The following is a 20,483-nucleotide window of genomic DNA, read 5'->3' as shown; positions in this document are numbered from 1 at the left end:
TGTTTTCATAGACACCACAGTCTATGGAAGAAACTTGAGTAAAATAAAATAATAATCAAGAGATTTGGTCATCAGCCGTTTTCCACCTATATGCATTCCAAAGGGTTAAAAAGTAAAATAAAAAGTGAAATTATGACACTTTCTGAGAGGTCAATGTAATTATACTAGAACTTACTGCAGTTTCCGCGTAATCGGTGGGAAGGTGGATTTGTTTGTTCACTTGACTCGAACCCTCGCTCCCTTTTGCAGTCTTTTTGCTGTTCAGCTTCTCATACAGCTGTTCCATATCCTGAACTGAGCAGAAGGCGAGGACGTTACACAACGCGATACACACACAAATGTCACCACGGCCTGAGACCACACAAACTAAGCAACCGGTGACCAGCTCTGACAATACAAATTAGAAATAAAGGAGCATAAAGGAGCCCCAAGGGTGGTTTGCACGTTAATGACCGGGCCAATTTTTACAATTCTGACCACTGTCCCTTTATGAGGTTATAACTCTGGAACGCTTCAACGGATCCCGGTGATTCTGACATTGTTTTCTCGTGACATATTGTACTTCATGATAGTGGTAAAATTTCTTTGATATTACCTGCGTTTATTTGTGAAAAAAACGAAAATTTAGCAAAAATTTAGCAATTTTCCAACTTTGAATTTTTTATGCCCTTAACCCCTTCACCCCAAAGCCTGTTTTCACCTAAGTGACAGGGCCAATTTTTAGAATTCTGACAACTGTCACTTTATGAGGTCATAACTCTAAAACGCTTCAACGGATCCTGGTGATTCTGACAATGTTTTCTCGTGACATATTGTACTTCATGATAGTGGTAAAACTTCTTCGATATGACTTGCATTTATTTGTGAAAAAAACAAAAATTTGTCGAAAATTATGAAAATTTTGCAATTTTCAAAATTTTAGTTTTTATGCCCTTAAATTAGAGAGGTATATCTCATAATATAGTTAATAAACAACATTTCCCACATGTCTGCTTTACATCAGCACAATTTTGGAAACATTATTTTTTTTTGTTAGGGAGTTATAAGGGTTAAAAGTTAACCAGCGATTTCTAATTTTTGCAACAAAATTTGCAAAACCATTTTTTTTACGGACCACCTCACACTTGAAGTGACTTTGAGGGGTCTATAAGACAGAAAATACCCAAAAGTGACACCATTCTAAAAACTGCACCCCTCAAGGTACTCAAAACCACATTAAAAAAGTTTATTAACCCTTCAGGTGCTTCACAGGAATTTTTGGAATGTTTAAAAAAAATTGAACATTTAACTTTTTTTTCACAAAATTTTTACTTCAGATCCAATTTGTTTTATTTTACCAAGGGTAACAGGAGAAATTGGACCAAAAAAGTCGTTGTACAATTTGTCCTGAGTACGCCGATACCCCACATGTTGGGGTAAACCATTGATTGGGCACATGGCAGAGCTCGGAAGGGAAGGAGCGCCATTTGACTTTTCAATGCAAAATTGGCTGGAATTGAGATCGGAACCCATGTCGTGTTTGGAGAGCCCCTGACGTGCCTAAACAGTGGAAACCCCCACAAGTGACACCATTTTGGAAAGTAGACCCTCTAAGGAACTAATCTAGATGTGTGGTGAGCACTTTGAACCTCCAAGTGCTTCACAGAAGTTTATAATGTAGAGCCGTAAAAAAAAATTCATATTAATTTTCACAAAAAATGATCTTTTTGCCCCAAATTTTTTATTTTTCCAAGGGTAACAGGATAAATTGGACCCCAAAAGTTGTTGTGCAATTTGTCCTGAGTACGCTGATACTTCATATATGGGGATAAACCACTGTTTGGGCGCATGGCAGAGCTCGGAAGGGAAGGCGCGCCATTTGACTTTTCAATGCAAAATTGGCTGGAATTGAGATCGGAACCCATGTCGTGTTTGGAGAGCCCCTGACGTGCCTAAACAGTGGAAACCCCCACAAGTGACACCATTTTGGAAAGAAGACCCCCTAAGGAACTTATCTAGATGTGTGGTGAGCACTTTTAACCCCCAATTGTTTCACAAAAGTTTAGAATGTAGCGCTGTGAAAATTAAAAAATCATTTTTTCTTTCCACAAAATGATGTTTTAGCCCGCAATTTTTTTTTCCCAAGGGTAACAGGAGAAATTGGACCACAAAAGTTATTGTCCAATTTGTCCTGAGTACGCTGATACCCCATATATGGGGGGGAACCACTGTTTGGGCGCATGGCAGAGCTTGGAAGGGAAGGAGCGCCGTTTGAAATGCAGACTTAGATGGATTGGTCTGCAGGTGTCATGTTGCATTTGCAGAGCCCCTGATGTACCTAAACAGTAGAAACCCCCCACAAGTGACCCCATATTGGAAACTAGACCCCCCACGGAACTTATCTAGATGTGTTGTGAGAACTTTGAACCAACAAGTGTTTCACTACAGTTTATCACGCAGAGCCGTGAAAATAAAAAATATATTTTTTTCCACGAAAATTATATTTTAGCCCCCACGTTTTTATTTTCCCAAGGGTAACAGGACAAATTGGACCCCAAAAGTTGTTGTCCAACTTGTCCTGAGAACGCTGATACCCCATATGTTGGGGGGAACGACTGTTTGGGCGCACAGGAGAACACGGAAGGGAAGGAGCACTGTTTTAGTTTTTCAAAGCAGAATTGGCTGGAATTGAGATCGGACGCCATGTCGCGTTTGGAGAGCCCCTGATGTGCCTAAACAGTGAAAACTCCCCAATTATAACTGAAACCCTAACCCCAACCCTAACCCCAGCCCTAACCCCAACCCTAACCCTAGTCCTAACCCTAGCGCTACTTTCACACTAGCGTTTTTTTGCATACGTCGCAATGCGTCGTTTTGGCGAAAAAACGCATCCTGCAAAGTCATCTGCAGGATGCGTTTTTTCCCCATAAACTAACATTAGCGACATATTGACATTGACACACGTCGCAAGCGTCGTGCGACGGTTGCGTCGTGTTGTGGTGGACCGCCGGCAGCAAAAAATGTTACATGTAACTTTTTTTGTGCCGACGGTCCACCATTTCCGACCGCGCATGCGCGGCTGGAACTCCGCCCCCACCTCCCCGCACCTCACAATGGGGCAGCGGATGCGTGGAAAAACAGCATCCGCTGCCCCCGTTGTGCGGCGCTTGCACAGTATGTGTCGGTATGTCGGCCCAACGCAGCGCGACGGCCCCGTACCGACGCTAGTGTGAAAGTAGCCTAACGGGAAAATGGAAATAAATATATTTTTACAAATTTTATTATTTTTCCCTAACTAAGGGGGTGATGAAGGTGATGATATATACTTTTATAGCGTTTTTTGGGCGGATTTTTATGGTTGGCAGCCATCACACACTAAAAGACGCTTTTTATTGCAAAAAATAGTTTTTGCATCACCACATTTTGAGAGCTATAATTTTTCCATATTTTGGTCCACAGAGTCATGTGAGATCTTGTTTTTTGCGGGACGAGTTGACGTTTTTATTGGTACCATTATCGGGTACATGACATTTTTTGATCGCTTTTTATTCCGATTTTTGGGAGGCGGAATGAACAAAAACTAGCAATTCCTGAAATTCTGTTAGGGGGGGCGTTTATACCGTTCCGCGTTTGGTAAAAAGGATAAAGCAGTTTTATTCTTCGGGTCAGTACGATTACAGCGATACCTCATTTATGTAATTTTTTTATGTTTTGGCGCTTTTACACAAAAACTATTTTATATAAAAAAATAATTGTTTTTGCATCGCTTTATTCTGAGAGCTATAACTTTTTTATTTTTCTGCTGATGATGCTGTATGGCGGCTTTTTTTTTTGCGGGACAAGATGACGTTATCAGCGGTACCATGGTTATTTATATCCGTCTTTTTGATCGCGTGTTATTCCACTTTTTGTTTGGCGGTATGAGAATAAAGCGTTGTTTTTTGCCTCGTTTTTTGTTGTTTTTTTTACGGTGTTCACTGAAGGGGTTAACTAGTGATATATTTTTATAGGTGGGGTCGTTACGGACGCGGCGATACTAAATATGTGTACTTTTATTGTGTGATATTTTTTTTTTATTTAGATAAAGAAATGTATTTATGGGAATATATTTTTTTTTTTCTTTATTTAGGAATTTTTTTTTTATTTTTTTTTTTTACACATGTGGACATTTTTTTTTTTACTTTTTTACTTTGTCCCAGGGGGGGACATCACAGATCGATGATCTGACAGTGTGCACAGCACTCTGTCAGATCACCGAGCTTAGAGGCACATTGCAGAGGCTTGCCGGCGCCTGCTATGAGGAATTCTCAGCAGACGCCGGCAAGCAGGGTCATCTCATGACCCGGAAGGAGTCCCGCGGCCATCTTGGATCCGGGGACTCCTTCCAGGTCACCGGAGTAGCGCGATCTCATCGCGTTGCTCCGGTGGGAGAGCGCAGGGAGCCCCCGTCCCTGCGCGATCCCCCTCTATGCCGCTGTCACTATTGACAGCGGCATCAGAGGGGTTAAATGCCCGCGATCGGCGATAGCGCCGATCGTGGGCATTGCTGCGGGGTGTCAGCTGTCATATACAGCTGACACCCGCACCCGATCACCGCGGCGCTCAGCGCGAGACCGCGGTGATCGAGCCGCCGTACTAGTACTGCGGCTGGCACTAATGCAGTGCCGGCAGCGCCGTACTAGTACGGCGGGTGGCACGAAGGGGTTAAATCACAGAGATATGTCACACAAAATACTTAATGGGTAACATTTCCCACATGTCTACTTTACATCAGCACAGTTTTGGAACTAAAATTTTTTTTTATTAGGGAGTTATAAGGGTTAAAAGTTGACCAGGAATTTCTCATTTTTACAACACCATTTTTTTTAGGGACCACATCTCATTTGAAGTCATTTTAAGGGGTCTATATGATAGAAAACAACCAAGTGTGACACCATTCTAAAAACTGCACCCCTCAAGGTGCTCAACCACATTCAAGAAGTTTATTAACCCTTCAGGTTTTTCAAAGGAATTTTTGGAATGTTTAAATAAAAATGAACATTTAACTTTTTTTCACACAAAATTTACTTCAGCTCCAATTTGTTTTATTTTACCAAGGGTAACAGGAGAAAAAGGACAAATTGTACAACAACTTTTGGGGTCCAGAGTACGCTGATACCCCATATGTGGGGGGAAACCACTGTTTGGGCGCATGGCAGAGCTCGGAAGTGAAGGAGCGCTATTTGACTTTTCAATGCAAAATTGAGTGGAATTGAGATGGGACGCCATGTTGCGTTTGGAGAGCCCCTGATGTGCCTAAACATTGAAACCCCCCACAAGTGACCCCATATTGGAAACTAGACCCCCCAAGGAACTTATCTAGATGTGCTGTGAGAACTTTGAACCCCCAAGTGTTTCACTACAGTTTATAACGCAGAGCCGTGAAAATAAAAATTATTTTTTTTCCCACAAAAATTATTTTTTAGCCCACAGTTTTGTATTTTCCCAAGGGTAACAGGAGAAATTGGACCCCAAAAGTTGTTGTCCAATTTGTCCTGAGTACGCTGATACCCCATATGTGGGGGGAAACCACCATTTGGGCGCATGGCAGAGCTCAGAAGGGAAGGAGCACTGTTTGGGTATGTGCACACGATGCAGATTTAGTGCAGAATTGGTGCAGATCTGCAGCAGATTTTTCTGCAGCAGAAACGCTGCAGAACTGCACTGTGATTTACAGTACAATGTAAATCAATGTGAAAAAAACAACCTGTGCACATGGTGCAGAAAAATCTGCGCAGAAACGCTGCAGATTTCAAAGAAGTGCATGTCACTTCTTTTGTGCAGTTCTGCAGCATTTCTGCACCCCTCCATTATAGAAATAAAATCTGCACAAAAAACGCATAAAAAACGTATAAAAAACGGAGCTGCGGATTCTGCCAGGAGATGCAGATTTTGTGCAGAAAATTCTGCACCTCTTTTCTTACGTGTGCACATAGCCTTTTACTTTTTCAACGCAGAATTGGCTGGAATTGAGATCGGACACCATGTCGCGTTTGGAGAGCCCCTGATGTGCCTAAACAGTGGAAACCCCCAAATCTAACAAACCCTAACCCTAGCCTCAACCCTAACCCTAGCCCCAACCCTACCCCTAACCCTAGCCCTAACCCCAGCCCTAGCCCTAACGGGAAAATGGAAATAAATACATTTTTTTATTATTTTTCCCTATCTAAGGGGGTGATGAAGGGGGGTTTGATTTACATTTATAGCGGGGTTTTTCAGCGGATTTTTATGATTGACAGCCGTCCCACACTGAAAGACGCTTTTTATTGCAAAAAATATTTTTTGCGTTACCACATTTTGAGATCCATAATTTTTCCATATTTTGGTCCACAGAGTCATGTGAGGTCTTGTTTTTTTGCGGGACGAGTTGACTTTTTATTGGTAACATTTTCGGGCACGTGACATTTTTTGATCGCTTTTTATTCCGATTTTTGTGAGGCAGAATGACCAAAAACCAGCAATTCATGAATTTCTTTTGGGGGAGGCGTTTATACCGTTCCGCGTCATCATGTTACAGTGTAAGATCGCTGATCTGACACTTTGCTGTGCACTGTGTCAGATCGGTGATCTGACGTGCACAGCTCCAGGCTCCCCGGCGCCTGCTCTGAGCAGGCGCTGTGAAGCCACCTCCCTGCAGGACCCGGATACAGCGGCCATTTTGGATCCGGGCCTGCTGCAGGGAGGAGGAGGTAAGAGACCCTCGGAGCAATGCGATCACATCGCGTTGCTCCCAGGGTCTCAGGGAAGCACGCAGGGAGCCCCCTCCCTAAGCGATGCTTCCCTATACCGCCGGAACACTGCGATCATGTTTGATCGCAGTGTGCCGGGGGCGGTCCGTGACCGCTCCTAGCACATAGTGCCAGATGTCAGCTGCGATAGCTGACATCCGGCCGCGATCGGCCGAGCTCCCCCCTTGAGCGCGGCCGATCGCATATGACGAACTATCCCATCGGTGGTCATACGGGCCCACCCCACCTCGACGGGATAGTACGTCTAGTGTCAGAAATGGGTTAAAATATGCCCCATATAATGCTGCACAAATGTTAATTATGGCCCCATAAGATGCTCCATAGAGATATTTGCCCCATATAATGCTGCACAAATGCTGATTATGACCCCATAAGATGCTCCATAGAAATATTTGCCCCATATAACGCTGCACATGGCCCCATAAGATGCTCCATAGAGATATTTGCCCCCATATAATGCTGCACATTACCCCATAAGATGCTCCATAGAAATATTTGCCCCATATAATGCTGCACGTGGCCCCATAAGATGCTCCATACACTCCCTGACAGAAGATATGTCGCTTATCCATGTTATGTAAATAAAAGCTTATAACGGGACGTTAAATTCATCCATTGGTTTTATAAATTTTTCTTTTGAAAGCTGAAACTCTCCAAAATGTGGTTTAGGTTAAGAAAATAAATTGGCATAAATGCAGAAATATTGATCAGTTAATAGACACAGAATGGTTAAGTTTTGGCAAGACAAAAGTTTTGTCGCCTGGTCACATAATGCACCCAATCCTAGTTTACATCCTCACCTGTGTTCAGTAAATGATCGGTTAATTAGTGTGTGTATAAAAAAGAAACCCAGAACTTCACTTGAACTGCAATTTGAGCTCTGACAACATGCCAAAAATCCACCTTGCTACCAAAGCCTGGATTATCAAGAGGCTGAAGACCAGATCCACTGCAGAGGTGGCTGGTACCTTTAATGTGTCTCAGAGTCAAGTACAAAGAATTAAAAAAAAGATTTGAAGAGACTGGAGATGTGTTTGACAAACCCAGGTCCGGCAGACCCGCAACACAACTGCTCAGGAGGAACATTTGTTGGTTAGAAAATCCAAAGCAAGCCCCTCTTCCACAGCAGCAGAGCTCCAACAGGCCTGGTCACCTCAAGTCCCTGTGTCAACTAGAAAGATTTGTAGGATTCTGTGTCGAAATGGCCTCCATGGTGGTATCAGTGCCCAGAAGCCAGCACTAAACAAAAGGCAAATAAAAAACCGTGTGGCATTTGCAAAGTCCCACAGCCTGCTAAACAGATGGACACTGGAAAAGTGGCAGAAGGTGGATTTCTCTGATGAATCTTCAGTAGAATTAAACCACAGCCGCCGCAAATACTGCTGGAGACCTACTGGAGCCTGTATGGATCCACAATACACCCAGAAAACAGTTACATTTGGTGGTGGAAAGATCATGGTCTGGGGTTACATTCAGTATGGCGGTGTGAGAAACATTTGCAAGGTGGAAGGCAATATCAATACCTTTCCCATTCCACCGCTAAGCGCCACTGTGTCTTCCCCGTCCTCTGCACTGACTGTTCAGGCAGATGGCGGCGCACACTAATCGCGTCATCGCGCCTTCTGACGGAGCGACACCGGCGGTGGAACGGGGGACAGGTGAATATCGCGCACTGCCCCCGCCATACTCGCCTGCTCCCGGCGCGGTCCCTGGTTCTCCAGGCGCCGACAGCTTCTTCCTGTATTGAGCGGTCACATGGTAGCGCTCGTTACAGTAATGAATATGCGGCTCCACCCCTATGGGAGTCCATATTCATTACTGTAATGAGCAGTACCATGTGACCGCTCAATACAGGAAGAAGCTGTCAGCGCCCGGAGAACCAGGGACGTCCAGGGACCGCGCCAGGAGCAGGTGAGTATTATTACACAGCTGCCGCTCCCCCTCCCCTGCCGACCCCTGGGAATGACTCGAGTATAAGCCGAGTGGGGCAATTTCAGCCTAAAAAAATGGGCTGAAATTCTCAGCTTATACTCGAGTACCGTATTTTTCTGACCAGAAGACACACTTTTTTTCCTCCAAATTTTGGGAGGAAAGTGTGGGTGCGTCTTATGGTAAGGATGTAGCATGTGGGGAGGGGGGCAGCAGCTAGTGGGATCGCACTGTTATCCCACTTCAGGAGGCAGAAAAATGTCCCCGCTGCCCGGAATCAGCGCTGGGGAAACCATGTGGTCCCGATGATTAAGTGCAGTGAATATTCATTAGCTGCTTCCCCAACCATGTGGTCCCGATGATTAAGTGCAGTGAATATTCATTAGCTGCTTCCCCGCAAATGAATACTCCACTTAAGCAGGGACACACATGGTTTCCTCAGCGCTTGATTCCTGCAGCAGCTGGGGAGATCTGTGTGTCCGGGGGAGGAGGAGGCAGCAGCAGGGGCCAGGGGAGAGGAGATCGCTGCATACCTGCCTGGGCTGGACGCTGAGTGCTGTGCACAAGGAGGACCTGTGTGATGTCAGAAGTGGGCGGGCTGGAGCATCACATGGCAGCACAGAGCCCTCCCTCTTCTGACATCATCACAGGTGCTTCAGACTCCCCACTAGAATCTGCAGGCTTCCTCTTATAACCTGTGCTGTGGAAAGGCAACAAGAGGGAGGGCTCTGTGTGTGCAGTCATGGGATGCTTTTACCTCACCCCAGTGGCTGGCTGGCTGCCACAATTAAGAGGTTAGTCTTTACAAAACACAATAAAGCACTCTGCCACTCCTTTGGTGAACTGTAACTCCCAGCATGTCATAGGATCTGCAGGACATGCTGGGAGTTATAGTTCTCCCATGGGATTTTAAAGCAGCACTCCAGTGTTATTTTGCAGTGCTGGAGTGGTGCTTTCAATATAAGCCCTGTTCCCCCATTCTTATACTCACCCTCCAGCGTCTTCATATAGTACTTCACAGACACCACACTGGTCCCGCAGCATCCAACATAACATACTATTATATAAAATAACACCACATATAATAGTATGTTATTTATGTTATTAAATATTTTACCACATTTTTTTGCTTCAAATATTTTTTTGCCCTATTTTCCACCTCTAAAACCTGGGTGCGCCTTATAGTCCGGTGCGTCCTATAGTCCGAAAAATACGGGTATATACAGTGTAACCAGTATAAGATGGTAGAATGAAAATTTCACTTTTCAGGATACCGCAAAACATCACAAGATGAACTGACAGAAAGCGGAAACCGATCATGTAGAATAATTGTTTACGAGCCGAGATTAGATGAACTTACTGCTTAAATCTTTCATGAAAGTCCAGATCTCTTTTTCTTCTTGGCTGTGAGCAAATGCACAATTTCCTATATATTGACATTTTTTGCCATTCAATATATGATGACACAACTGTGGGAGATAAAATACATATATTTGTGTAAGAACAGGTTAATTACTGGATCTTTTTCAGCATTCATCTAAAAACAATGACTGGAAAGTCACCCAGAAGTCATCCCACAATGTACAGACAGTACGTCACGTCTCCAGCTGCTTCTATCAGCAGAAGCCTCAATAAACCTCTACATCAATGAAAGACTGTGTCAACTGCCAGGACAACCCCTTTTAAAATAAAGTAGTCCCCCTTGTAAGATAAGAGGACCTTATACTCACCTACTGCTCCGGCGCCATTCCAGGTATGTTGGCGCCAGGTCTTCCAGGGCTTGCGTGACATTATTATGCTATGGGAGCCCTGCTGCGCTGTTACTGCCCTCGATCAAACAAGTGGCAGAAGTGAGAGCACAGCAGATCAATAGCGGGCGCCGACTGGCTGCGGCGTTCATGTGGCATAACAATGCGACACACGACACAAACCCCGTCAAACATGGTGGAATGGCGCCGGTGTAGGAAGTCAATTATTTTTATTTTACAAGGGGCCTAATTTGTTTAAAAAGGGGTTGCCCAGATAGTGGACAGCTCCCTTTAAGAGATAGATACCTTGAGAAATCAGGATTAAAAATCACCTCAAACTGAACTGGAACGGGCTTTTTTGTGGGACAAGGTCGGATAGTTATCCACTTTTTGCGCTCGTTGGACATCACAAGAACGACTTGGCGATCTTTGGTCCACCTAAGAGGAAGCAATGTTTACGGCAATGAACGCACTCATCTTACACGGCCCTTTATTAGTCCACTATGGCTGAGGACGTACTGCTCCCCTATACTTACATGTGTCTGGCTTTTGCGCTGCAGTATCTTCTGCTTTTGTCAGATTCAATCACTTGGCCATTTCTCCAGCATTGTCCACAAACAAATTTGATGTTGAAATTTGGATGTCCCGAACTATTGGGAACGCTCAACAGCTGAAGGCAAAGGGACTGAATTAAGATAAAGTGAAAAATAAAAAGCTTCACTGTACGTACACGAGAATCAGAATGGCAAGGATTCACATTGGATGGACATTAGCTCGCTTACAGAGGTGTCCGAGCACACAAAAGTCATCCAGGGGCTGCATCTTCCCGCTTTACTGACTTTTCCTTAAGTCTCACATCAAAGAGGCTTTCGGTCAAGCAGGAGGTGGTGCTGGTCAGGTAATAGAGCTGGAGTGACAGAGGGTTCAGATCTACAAAAGCTCTGCAGCCTCATTTGCATATCAATTCAAATGCTGATTTCTCAGTAATGGATGAACTGACCGGCCATGTAAAGGTATTGCTGGACTTGTCTTTGAAAGCTACATGCACATATCAATATTTTGGGAGTGAAATCCTGCTGACAGATTCCATTTAATACTATTCATATTACAAATATTATATTAACACTGAAAAAGATATTAACATTAATGGAATTTGTATGTTCTCCCCATGTCCCTGTGAATTTCCTTCAGTTTTCTTCTTACAAACTAGGAAACAGGCATGCCATGAATTTGGCATTATTGTGTGTTTGATAGAAGGAATGTAGATTGTACGGACAGGGAATAATGTAACTGTTGATAATGTCTGTACAGTGCTACAGATTATAAGGAATAAAAACAATGTCAGAGAGAACATTGGAGAGATCAAACTGATCCCACCGCTGCCACCAATTTGTCAGGGACGCAACTCCCCTGCCTGCAATTGTCAGGACAATTACGCAACTGACTGATGAGTGACGGGCGAGGCTGCAGCTGTTTCCACTACTAGGCCGGTTATTGGGGAACTCATAGTGAGCGTACACCTCCAATGCCAACACATGGAATATATATATCCCGATAGAATCACTGCCAACTCCACAATTACAAAAAGAATTACTAGCTGCCACCACCAATCGTTTATACAGGCCGATTGGACACCAGTTACAGGTAGTGCATGGCTTCAAGAGTGCGGTTTACAGAACAAGAGGAACAGAGCTATTACATTTTATATATTCAATACGGAACGGTAGGCAGTGTTTATAAAAAAATATACAAAGATGTTAAGAAATGGGGAACAAAACAATATGGTATATACATTCACTTGGTATAAAACGGGAAGCCCTTGCCTCAGAAGTGTACTTCCCCGCTTTGAGTATATGAATCCTAGTTTTAGTGGCTGGTTCTCAGCAGATCTCTGCTGTAATTACATGTTTGAAGCAGGAGGCCCTATTTCAATGGAGGTTGAAGTGTCAACGTTTTTTACTTATTACTGATTTCATATGTTCAATGTGAGGGGGATATATCCCCTCTCCGGAGATGTCTTTATGAATTTTACAATTTTTCTCTACGACTCAAACTATATCAAACACTGAACATGTACCTGGGGCTTTAGTGAACTGGACTCCTTTGCCCAATATGATTCTGACTCCTGAACAATTCGCTCAAATGAAATTCCTACAATAAAAAAAAAATTAATAAAATAATGAAACAATGCAATTTAAGGTTATATAAATCAATGTATGTGTTGGATGGTACCTGTACTAATGTACAGAAAATCTGTTCTCCTGTCTATCATTAATCACCAAGAATGTACAAACTGCCACGTCAAAGAGGAAGAGGACTTGAACTCTAGTGCCATCTATTGGAAGTAGCAATCCTAAAAGTCAGTATCGGGTGGTTAAAGGGTTGATATTGACTTTTAGGATGGCTACTTCCAATAGGTGGCACTAGAGTTCATCTCCTCTTCCTCTCTGAAGAGACAATTTACATATTTAATTTCCCAGAGTACTGCATGGCCTATAAGTCTCCTTACAGTGGCACATCACTCTCCACAAGGAGAAATGTTACCCTTTAGATCACTAAGAATGGAAATGAATTACAGGACAGGGGGTTCCTTCTTTGTCTTGAGATGCCAGTCTTACTCTTGGTGAAAAAAACTGAAGTGTAAACTCAGCCATCATCAGACACTACACCCCACAGGCTCACTCACCTGTCTTTTCTTGTATGACCCAAACTCTAAGTTCCACCAGGCTGTGAGCGTAGAAGCAATCATTATCTCTTATGCATCCATATCGAACCTCATGTCGACAAAGATCAAGTAAAAGAAGATCGTTGAATGGACGGATCTTGCAGTACTTGACAATAGAGTCTCTGAACATGTGAACAAGACACCTGTAGTACAGGAATAGAAACATATGATGAATACATTTACATGTAACACATAGGGGTGTATTGTATGCACTAAACAATGATAAAACATTAACACCTGCCTGACATTAAAAAAAATAATCTGATTTTCTACCTTTCCCCGCACCTCAGAGTGCTTTCGCATTCATAAAATGACACAAAAGGAAGCAACCAGGATTCTTCTAATACCGCCCATAAAATACAAGTCAGGCCTTACATCACATACAGCAGCTGTATGGAAGAATGCAGGAAGGTTCACGAGGTATGAATCATTTTTCAAGGCACCGTATACTTCTAATGAGATTTTTGCAAAAATAAAAAAGTTAGTTGAACTACTTATAAAGAGCCAGTGACATTGTAATGTAAAAGAAGGGGCTTTGGCTGAAGGAGCCGTCCATTCATACTCACTTGTTCTCTTCAAAGTCATGCTTCGCAACAGGATGGGAGCAGCTCAGGCTAAAGTTGTCCTTATTTTTTTCACTAATAATTCTGGGTTTGTGATCAAAACATTTCTGGAATAGAAATATCAAATAGTAATATAGAACGTCAATCATTTTTATTAGGAAATACAGCTACTCATCAGCCTGCCACCTCTGATCAGCGATATAAAATACTATAGGGACCATCTGGCACCTAAAAAGTGAACTTTTTAACTCCCTGACGAAGTGGAAGCGAAACATTCGTTGGAGTGGTGTGTGCGGGGACAGTGGCGTGTTAGTACTGGTTGGTATTGTGGTTCTCTTTTTTTGCACCAAATATTTTGTATATTCTTGATCACACTTGTGTTTTATTTATCATTTTTTAATTCATGTGTTTTGCTTATGAATAATTTATAACCAGAATATTTATGATTAATTTAAATTTCAGCATACTTTTGTATTGTCTTGCTTATGAATTATTTTTAATCATAATATTTATCGGCACCAGCACTTTGATTACTTTATTATGAAATATTTATAGGCACAAATAATAGGATTACATTCACATATAGTTTTCACACACACACACACACATTATATATATATATATATATATATATATATATATATATATATATATATATATATATATACGGTAATTGTCTAAGGGGTACTTCCGTCTTTCTGTCTGCAACTTACGTAACGGAAATCCCGCATCGCTGATTGGTCTCGCCAGCTGCCTGTCATGGCTGCCGCGACCAATCAGCGACGGGCACAGTCCGATTAGTCCCTCCCTACTCCCCTGCAGTCAGTGCCCGGCGCCCGCTCCATACTCCCCTCCGGTCAGCGCTCACACAGGGTTAATACTAGCGGTAACGGACCGCGTTATGTCGCGGGTAACGCACTCCGTTAACGCTGCTATTAACCCTGTGTGTCCCCAACTTTTTACTATTGATGCTGCCTATGCAGCATCAATAGTAAAAAGATATAATGTTAAAAATAAAAAACCTGCTATTCTCACCTTCCGTAGTCCGCCGAGCCGCGCGCGCCTGCCGCCAGCTTCCGCTCCCAGAGATGCATTGCGAAATTACCCAGAAGACTTAGCGGTCTCGCGAGGCCGCTAAGTCATCTGGGTAATTTCGCAATGCATTCTGGGAACGGAAGATGGCGGCAGCCGCGCGCGCATAACCAGAGCTTCGCTGGATCCCGGTGGGTGAGTATATAACTATTTTTTATTTTAACTATTTTTTTTTTTAACAGGGATATGGTGCCCACACTGCTATATACTACGTGGGCTGTGTTATATACCAAGTGGCTGCTATATACTACGTGGCCAGTGTTAGATTCTATGTGGGCTGTGTTATGTACTGCGTGGGCTGTGCTATATATTACGTGGCCAGTGTTATATACTGCGTGGCCTGTGTTATATACTATGTCGCCTGTGTTATATACTGCGTGGCTGCTATATACTGCATGGGCTGTGTTATATAGTACGTGGGCTGTGTTATATAGTACGTAGGCTGTGTTATATAGTACGTGGGCTGTGTTATATACTGCGTGGGCTGTGTTATATACTGCGTGGGCTGTGCTATATACTACGTGCCCTGTGTTATATACTGCGTGGCCTGTGTTATATACTACGTCGCCTGTGTTATATACTGCGTGGCTGCTATATACTGCGTGGGCTGTGTTATATAGTACGTGGGCTGTGCTATATACTGTTTGGGCTATATTATATACTGTTTGGGCTGTGTTATATACTGCGTGGCCACTGTTATATACTGCGTGACCTATATTAACGCATCGGGTATTCTACAATATGTATGTATGTATATAACAGCCACATAGTATATAGCACAGGCCACGTAGTATTTGTCTGCTATATACTACATGGCTCCTATATACTACGTGGCCTGTGCTATATACTATGTGGCTGCTATATACATACATATTCTAGAATACCCGATGCGTTAGAATCGGACCACCATCTAGTATATATATTTATAATATAACGGAAGGAGCGTCACTCTGTCCGAAGCCTTTATAGACTGCGCCAGCGCGACGCTCCTAGCGTTAGATTATAAACACAGTGTCTGTATTCAAGAAAAAATGGCGCCAGAAAGCGCAGACCGCGCTGGCGCCGAAATCTGTGTCACAATCCCGCCCATATCACTTAGTTTCCACCCACACAGTGTCCCCACGTCCCCTGATTCCGGCCCATAAATGTCCCCCTGCTCCCAGAATCAGGGGGCGTGGGGACACGGTGGACATGATCCCGCCTTCATGACGTTGCAGCAGGTCATGCCACAGCAATTACTTACGCCCCCTGATTCCGGCGCATGAATGTCCCCCTGCTCCCGGAATCGGCGCCTGCGCAGTCTGCGCTTTCTGGCGCAATTTTCTTGCATACATACTACAGTGTCTTCAAGAAAATGGCACCGGAAAGCACGGACTGCACATGCGCCGATTCCGGGAGCAGGGGGACATTTATGAGCCGGAATCAGGGGGCGTGGGGACACGGTGGACACGATCCCTCCCTCATGACGTTGTGGCAGTTCGCGCCACAGCAATTACTTACTTAGGCCCCCTGATTCCAGGGCATGAATGTCCTGCTGCTCCCGGAATCGGCGCCTGCGCAGTCCGCGCTTTCTGGCGCCATTTTCTTGGATACTGCAGTGTGTCTTCAAGAAAATGGCGCCGGAAAGCGCGGACTACGCAGGCGCTGATTCAGAGAGCAGGGGGACATTTATGGGCTGGAATCAGGGGCCTTGGGGACAAAGGTGGACACAATCCCGCCCTCATGACGTTACTTACATACATCTGAACAGACACTGCAGCGCGGACTGCGCAGGCGCCGATTACTGCGTCACAATCCCGCCCTCTCATGATGTGGCATTTCCGCCCACATTAATGATTTCGTTACAGATATCAGGAGCATGTGTAAGAATATCTACACTATACAATACGTCAGCAAAGCTACCAAGTAACTTTCTAAAGAATATATAACACGTCTGTGGAGCAAGGCAGCCACTTTCGACTCAATACCGCCACAGTGTCTGTTGCCATCACTGATTTAAACGGGGGCGCAGGATGGGAGCAGCACATGACAGGATGGGGACCATATACCAATATAAATGCTCGCCACCCTGGCGTAGAACGGGTCCAATAGATAGATAGATAGATATAGATATACACATACATGCATATATATATATATATATATACACATATATATATATATATATATATACACACACCGCATATACTCGAGTATAAGCCAACCCGAGTATAAGCCGAGACCCCTAATTTTGCCACAAAAAAATGGGAAAACTTAATGACTCGAGTATAAGCCTAGGGTGGGAAATACAGCAGCTACGGGTAAATTTAAAAAATAAAAATAGATACCAATAAAAGTAAAATTAATTAAGACATCAGTAGGTTACGTGTTTTTGAATATCCATATTGAATCAGGAGCCCCATATAATGCTCAATACAGTTCATGATGGGCCCCATAAGATGCTCCATATTAAAATACGCCCCAAATACTGCTCCATATACAAATGTGCCACATATAATGCTCCATACAGTTCATTATGGCCCCATAAGATGCTCCATATACAAATATGCCCCATATAATGCTTCATACAGTTCATTATGGCCCCCTAAGATGCTCCATATACAAATGTGCCACATATAATGCTCCATACAGTTCATTATGGCCCCATATGATGCTCCATACAAACTAGGCCCTATATAATGCTCCATACAGTTCATTATGGCCCCATAAGATGCTCCATATACAAATAAGCCCCATATAATGCTCCATACAGTTCATTATGGCCCCATAGATGCTCCATATTCAAATATGCCTCATATAATGCTCCATGCAGTTCATTATGGCCCCATAGACGCTCCATATGACAATGTGCTACATTTAATTCTGCTGCTGCTGCAATAAAAAAATAAAAAAATGACATACTCCCCTCTCGTCGCTGCTCCTCAGCGTCCGGTCTCTCCGCACTGACTGTTCAGGCAGAAGGTGGCGCGCACACTAATACGTCATCGAGCCCTCTGACCTGAACAGTCACTGCAGAGGACGCGGAAGACGGAGCGGCGCCGACGCTGGAACGAGGGACAGGTGAAAATTTTATACTCACCTGCTCCCGGCGCGGTCCCTGGCAGCTTCTCCCGGACGGATGGTCAGGCATGATTATGCGGCTCCATCCCTATGGGAGAGGAGTCCATATTCATTACTTTAATGAGCGGTACCACGTGACCGCTGAACAGAGGAAGGAGGTGCCGGCGCTGGAGACCATGGGACATGCAGGGACCGCGTCAGGAGAAGGTGAGTATGTGACCGTCGTCTCTCACCCTCACCCGCCGACCCCCCCGCCTTCCAGGACTCGAGTATAAGCCGAGAGGGGCACTTTCAGCCCATTTTTTGGGGCTGAAAATGTTGGCATATATGGTGTGTGTGTATATATATATATATATATATATATATATATATATATATATATATATATATACATACACACACACTTTTTATTTTTTGGTGTATTGATTACCACTATTCATTTGATATTTCATCTATTATTATTTTACTGGGTGTCAGTCAGTTTAACATGCCCTGCACATACATAGTTGTTTTTAATTATTTTTAATTTTTATATTATTCATTCTTATTCTTCCATCAGCTTTAGTTTTTCATTTTTATGATGATGAATTTTTATGGTGATGATTTGTTGTTTACTATGTTCAAATAAAGTATCATTGATATTATAATTTTGTGTCTGATAAATATTCTTTTGAGGATTATAAAGTTTGGTTGTAGAACGGTGTACGAAATGCCAGTCTTGATAAACTGTCTCCTATCTGTGCCTTCACAAAGTAAAGTTGTTTTAATTTTTACTCCATAAAACAATAGTACACATGAAAAAGGAGATTTTTGTGTACTCACCGTAAAATCTTTTTCTCCGAGCCAATCATTGGGGGACACAGGACCATAGGTGTTATGCTGCTTGCCACTAGGAGGACACTAAGTAAACACAAAGAATTAACTCCTCCTCTGCAGTATACACACCTTGACTGGCTAGTAACGACCCAGTTCGGTAGTAAAGCAGTAGGAGTATAAGAAAAACCAAGACAAGTAAACTATGTCAAAAACTGAGGAACAAACCACAACAACCACCAGCCAATAGGCTAACAGGGTGGGTGCTGTGTCCCCCAATGATTGGCTAGGAGAAAAAGATTTTACGGTGAGTACACAAAAATCTCCTTTTCTCCTACGCCTCATTGGGGACACAGCAGTCCCTTGGTGGGGAGCAATTGCACTGCTAAAAGCCCATGTACCACTGGCTTACTGAGGAACCGCTGTCTGCAGAATGCACCTGCCAAGGGCAGCATCTGCCGAAGCCTGGGTATGAACGTGATAATACTTCGTGAAGGTATGCAGACTGGACCAAGTTGCTGCTTTACAAAGCTGTTGTGCTCAAGCCTGGTGCCGAATGGCTCAAGAAGCACGGACCGACCGAGACGAATGCGCCTTAATCCCTGCAGGGACAGGGGTGTTCCTGACGCGGTAGGATTCCTGAATAGTGGAGCGAATCCACTTGGCTAGAGTGGCCTTTGAGGCGGGTAGACCTTTCCTATGTCCTTCCAGAAGCACGAACAGGACATCCGACTTACGGAAGGGAGCCGTGCGAGATATGTACCGCCGAAGAGCTCTAACCACATCCAGAGAATGGAGAGCTTTCTCGATACGATGGGTTGGTGCCGGACAGAATGACAGCAAGACAATGTCCTCATTTAGATGAAAGGAGGAGACGACTTTAGGTAGGAAAGAGGGAGAAGTTCTCAAAACTACCTTGTCTGGGTGAAAAGTCAGGAAAGGGGGTCGGCAACAGAGAGCCGCCTACTCAGAAACTCTCCTGATTTACGTATTCGCCACGAGAAAGACCACCTTCCATTAAAGGAGGGTGAGAGAGATGTCCTGCAATGGTTCGAAAGGAGCCTCCTGAAGAACTCTGAGAACCAAGTTAAGATCCCATGAAGCCAAATGCATGCTATAGGGAGGGACCACCCGGGAGACTCCTTGGATGAACGTCTTAACCGGCAGTCTCTGGAAGCGATCTTTCGTTGGAATAGAACAGACAATGTGGACACTTGCCCCTTGAGCGAGCCTAGGGCAAGGCCTGACTCTAAACCTGATTGGAGAAACTCCAGAATGGACGGAATGGAAAAAACCAGAGGAGAACGTCCATGGGCATTGCACCATGAAAAGAAGATGCGCCAGGTGCGATGATAAATGCGCATGGATATGGGTTTCCTAGCGCGAATCATGGTAGAAGAAACCCCTGGAGAGAATCCGGCTTGGGCTAAAATCCAGAACTCAATGGCCACGCCGTCAAAGACAGGGCCCCGGAGTTCTGGTGGCAAATCGGGCCCTGTGACAGAAGATCCGTGCAATCTGGAAGCTGCCAGGGGACGTCGGCGACCATTTGGACAAGTTCCGCGTACCATGCTCGCGCGGCCAGTCCGGCGCGACGAGGATTACCAGTCTCCCCTCTACCCTGATCTTCTTGATGACCCTCGGGAGCAGAGGAAGAGGCGGAAATATGTATGGAACCGATGCCACGACAGGACCAGAGCATCTGCCCCGATGGCACAAGGATCGCGGGATCGAGCAATGAACTGGGGAACCTGGAAGACTTCCGGATGGAGGCACCACTCACCCG

General features: G+C 44.2%; 1 protein-coding gene across 2 annotated transcripts in view; it reads right to left on the bottom strand.

Annotated features, from left to right (window-relative positions):
* ZC3H7A (zinc finger CCCH-type containing 7A) overlaps positions 1 to 20,483 on the bottom strand; it is a 77,853-nt gene that overhangs the window by 4,232 nt on the left and 53,138 nt on the right. For both annotated transcript variants that reach the window (XM_077275180.1, XM_077275181.1), the window contains exons 15-21: positions 13,736 to 13,839; positions 13,131 to 13,312; positions 12,522 to 12,595; positions 10,981 to 11,114; positions 10,777 to 10,882; positions 10,057 to 10,165; positions 176 to 294 (exon numbers count right to left, since the gene is read on the bottom strand). In XM_077275180.1, coding sequence (XP_077131295.1) covers positions 176 to 294; positions 10,057 to 10,165; positions 10,777 to 10,882; positions 10,981 to 11,114; positions 12,522 to 12,595; positions 13,131 to 13,312; positions 13,736 to 13,839 — 828 coding nt within the window. The remainder of the gene's footprint in view (positions 1 to 175; positions 295 to 10,056; positions 10,166 to 10,776; positions 10,883 to 10,980; positions 11,115 to 12,521; positions 12,596 to 13,130; positions 13,313 to 13,735; positions 13,840 to 20,483) is intronic.

The sequence above is a fragment of the Ranitomeya variabilis genome, chromosome 7 (assembly GCF_051348905.1).
Source record: "Ranitomeya variabilis isolate aRanVar5 chromosome 7, aRanVar5.hap1, whole genome shotgun sequence".
Classification (NCBI taxonomy): Eukaryota; Metazoa; Chordata; class Amphibia; order Anura; family Dendrobatidae; genus Ranitomeya; species Ranitomeya variabilis.
This window is presented reverse-complemented; position numbering and strand designations above follow the sequence as displayed.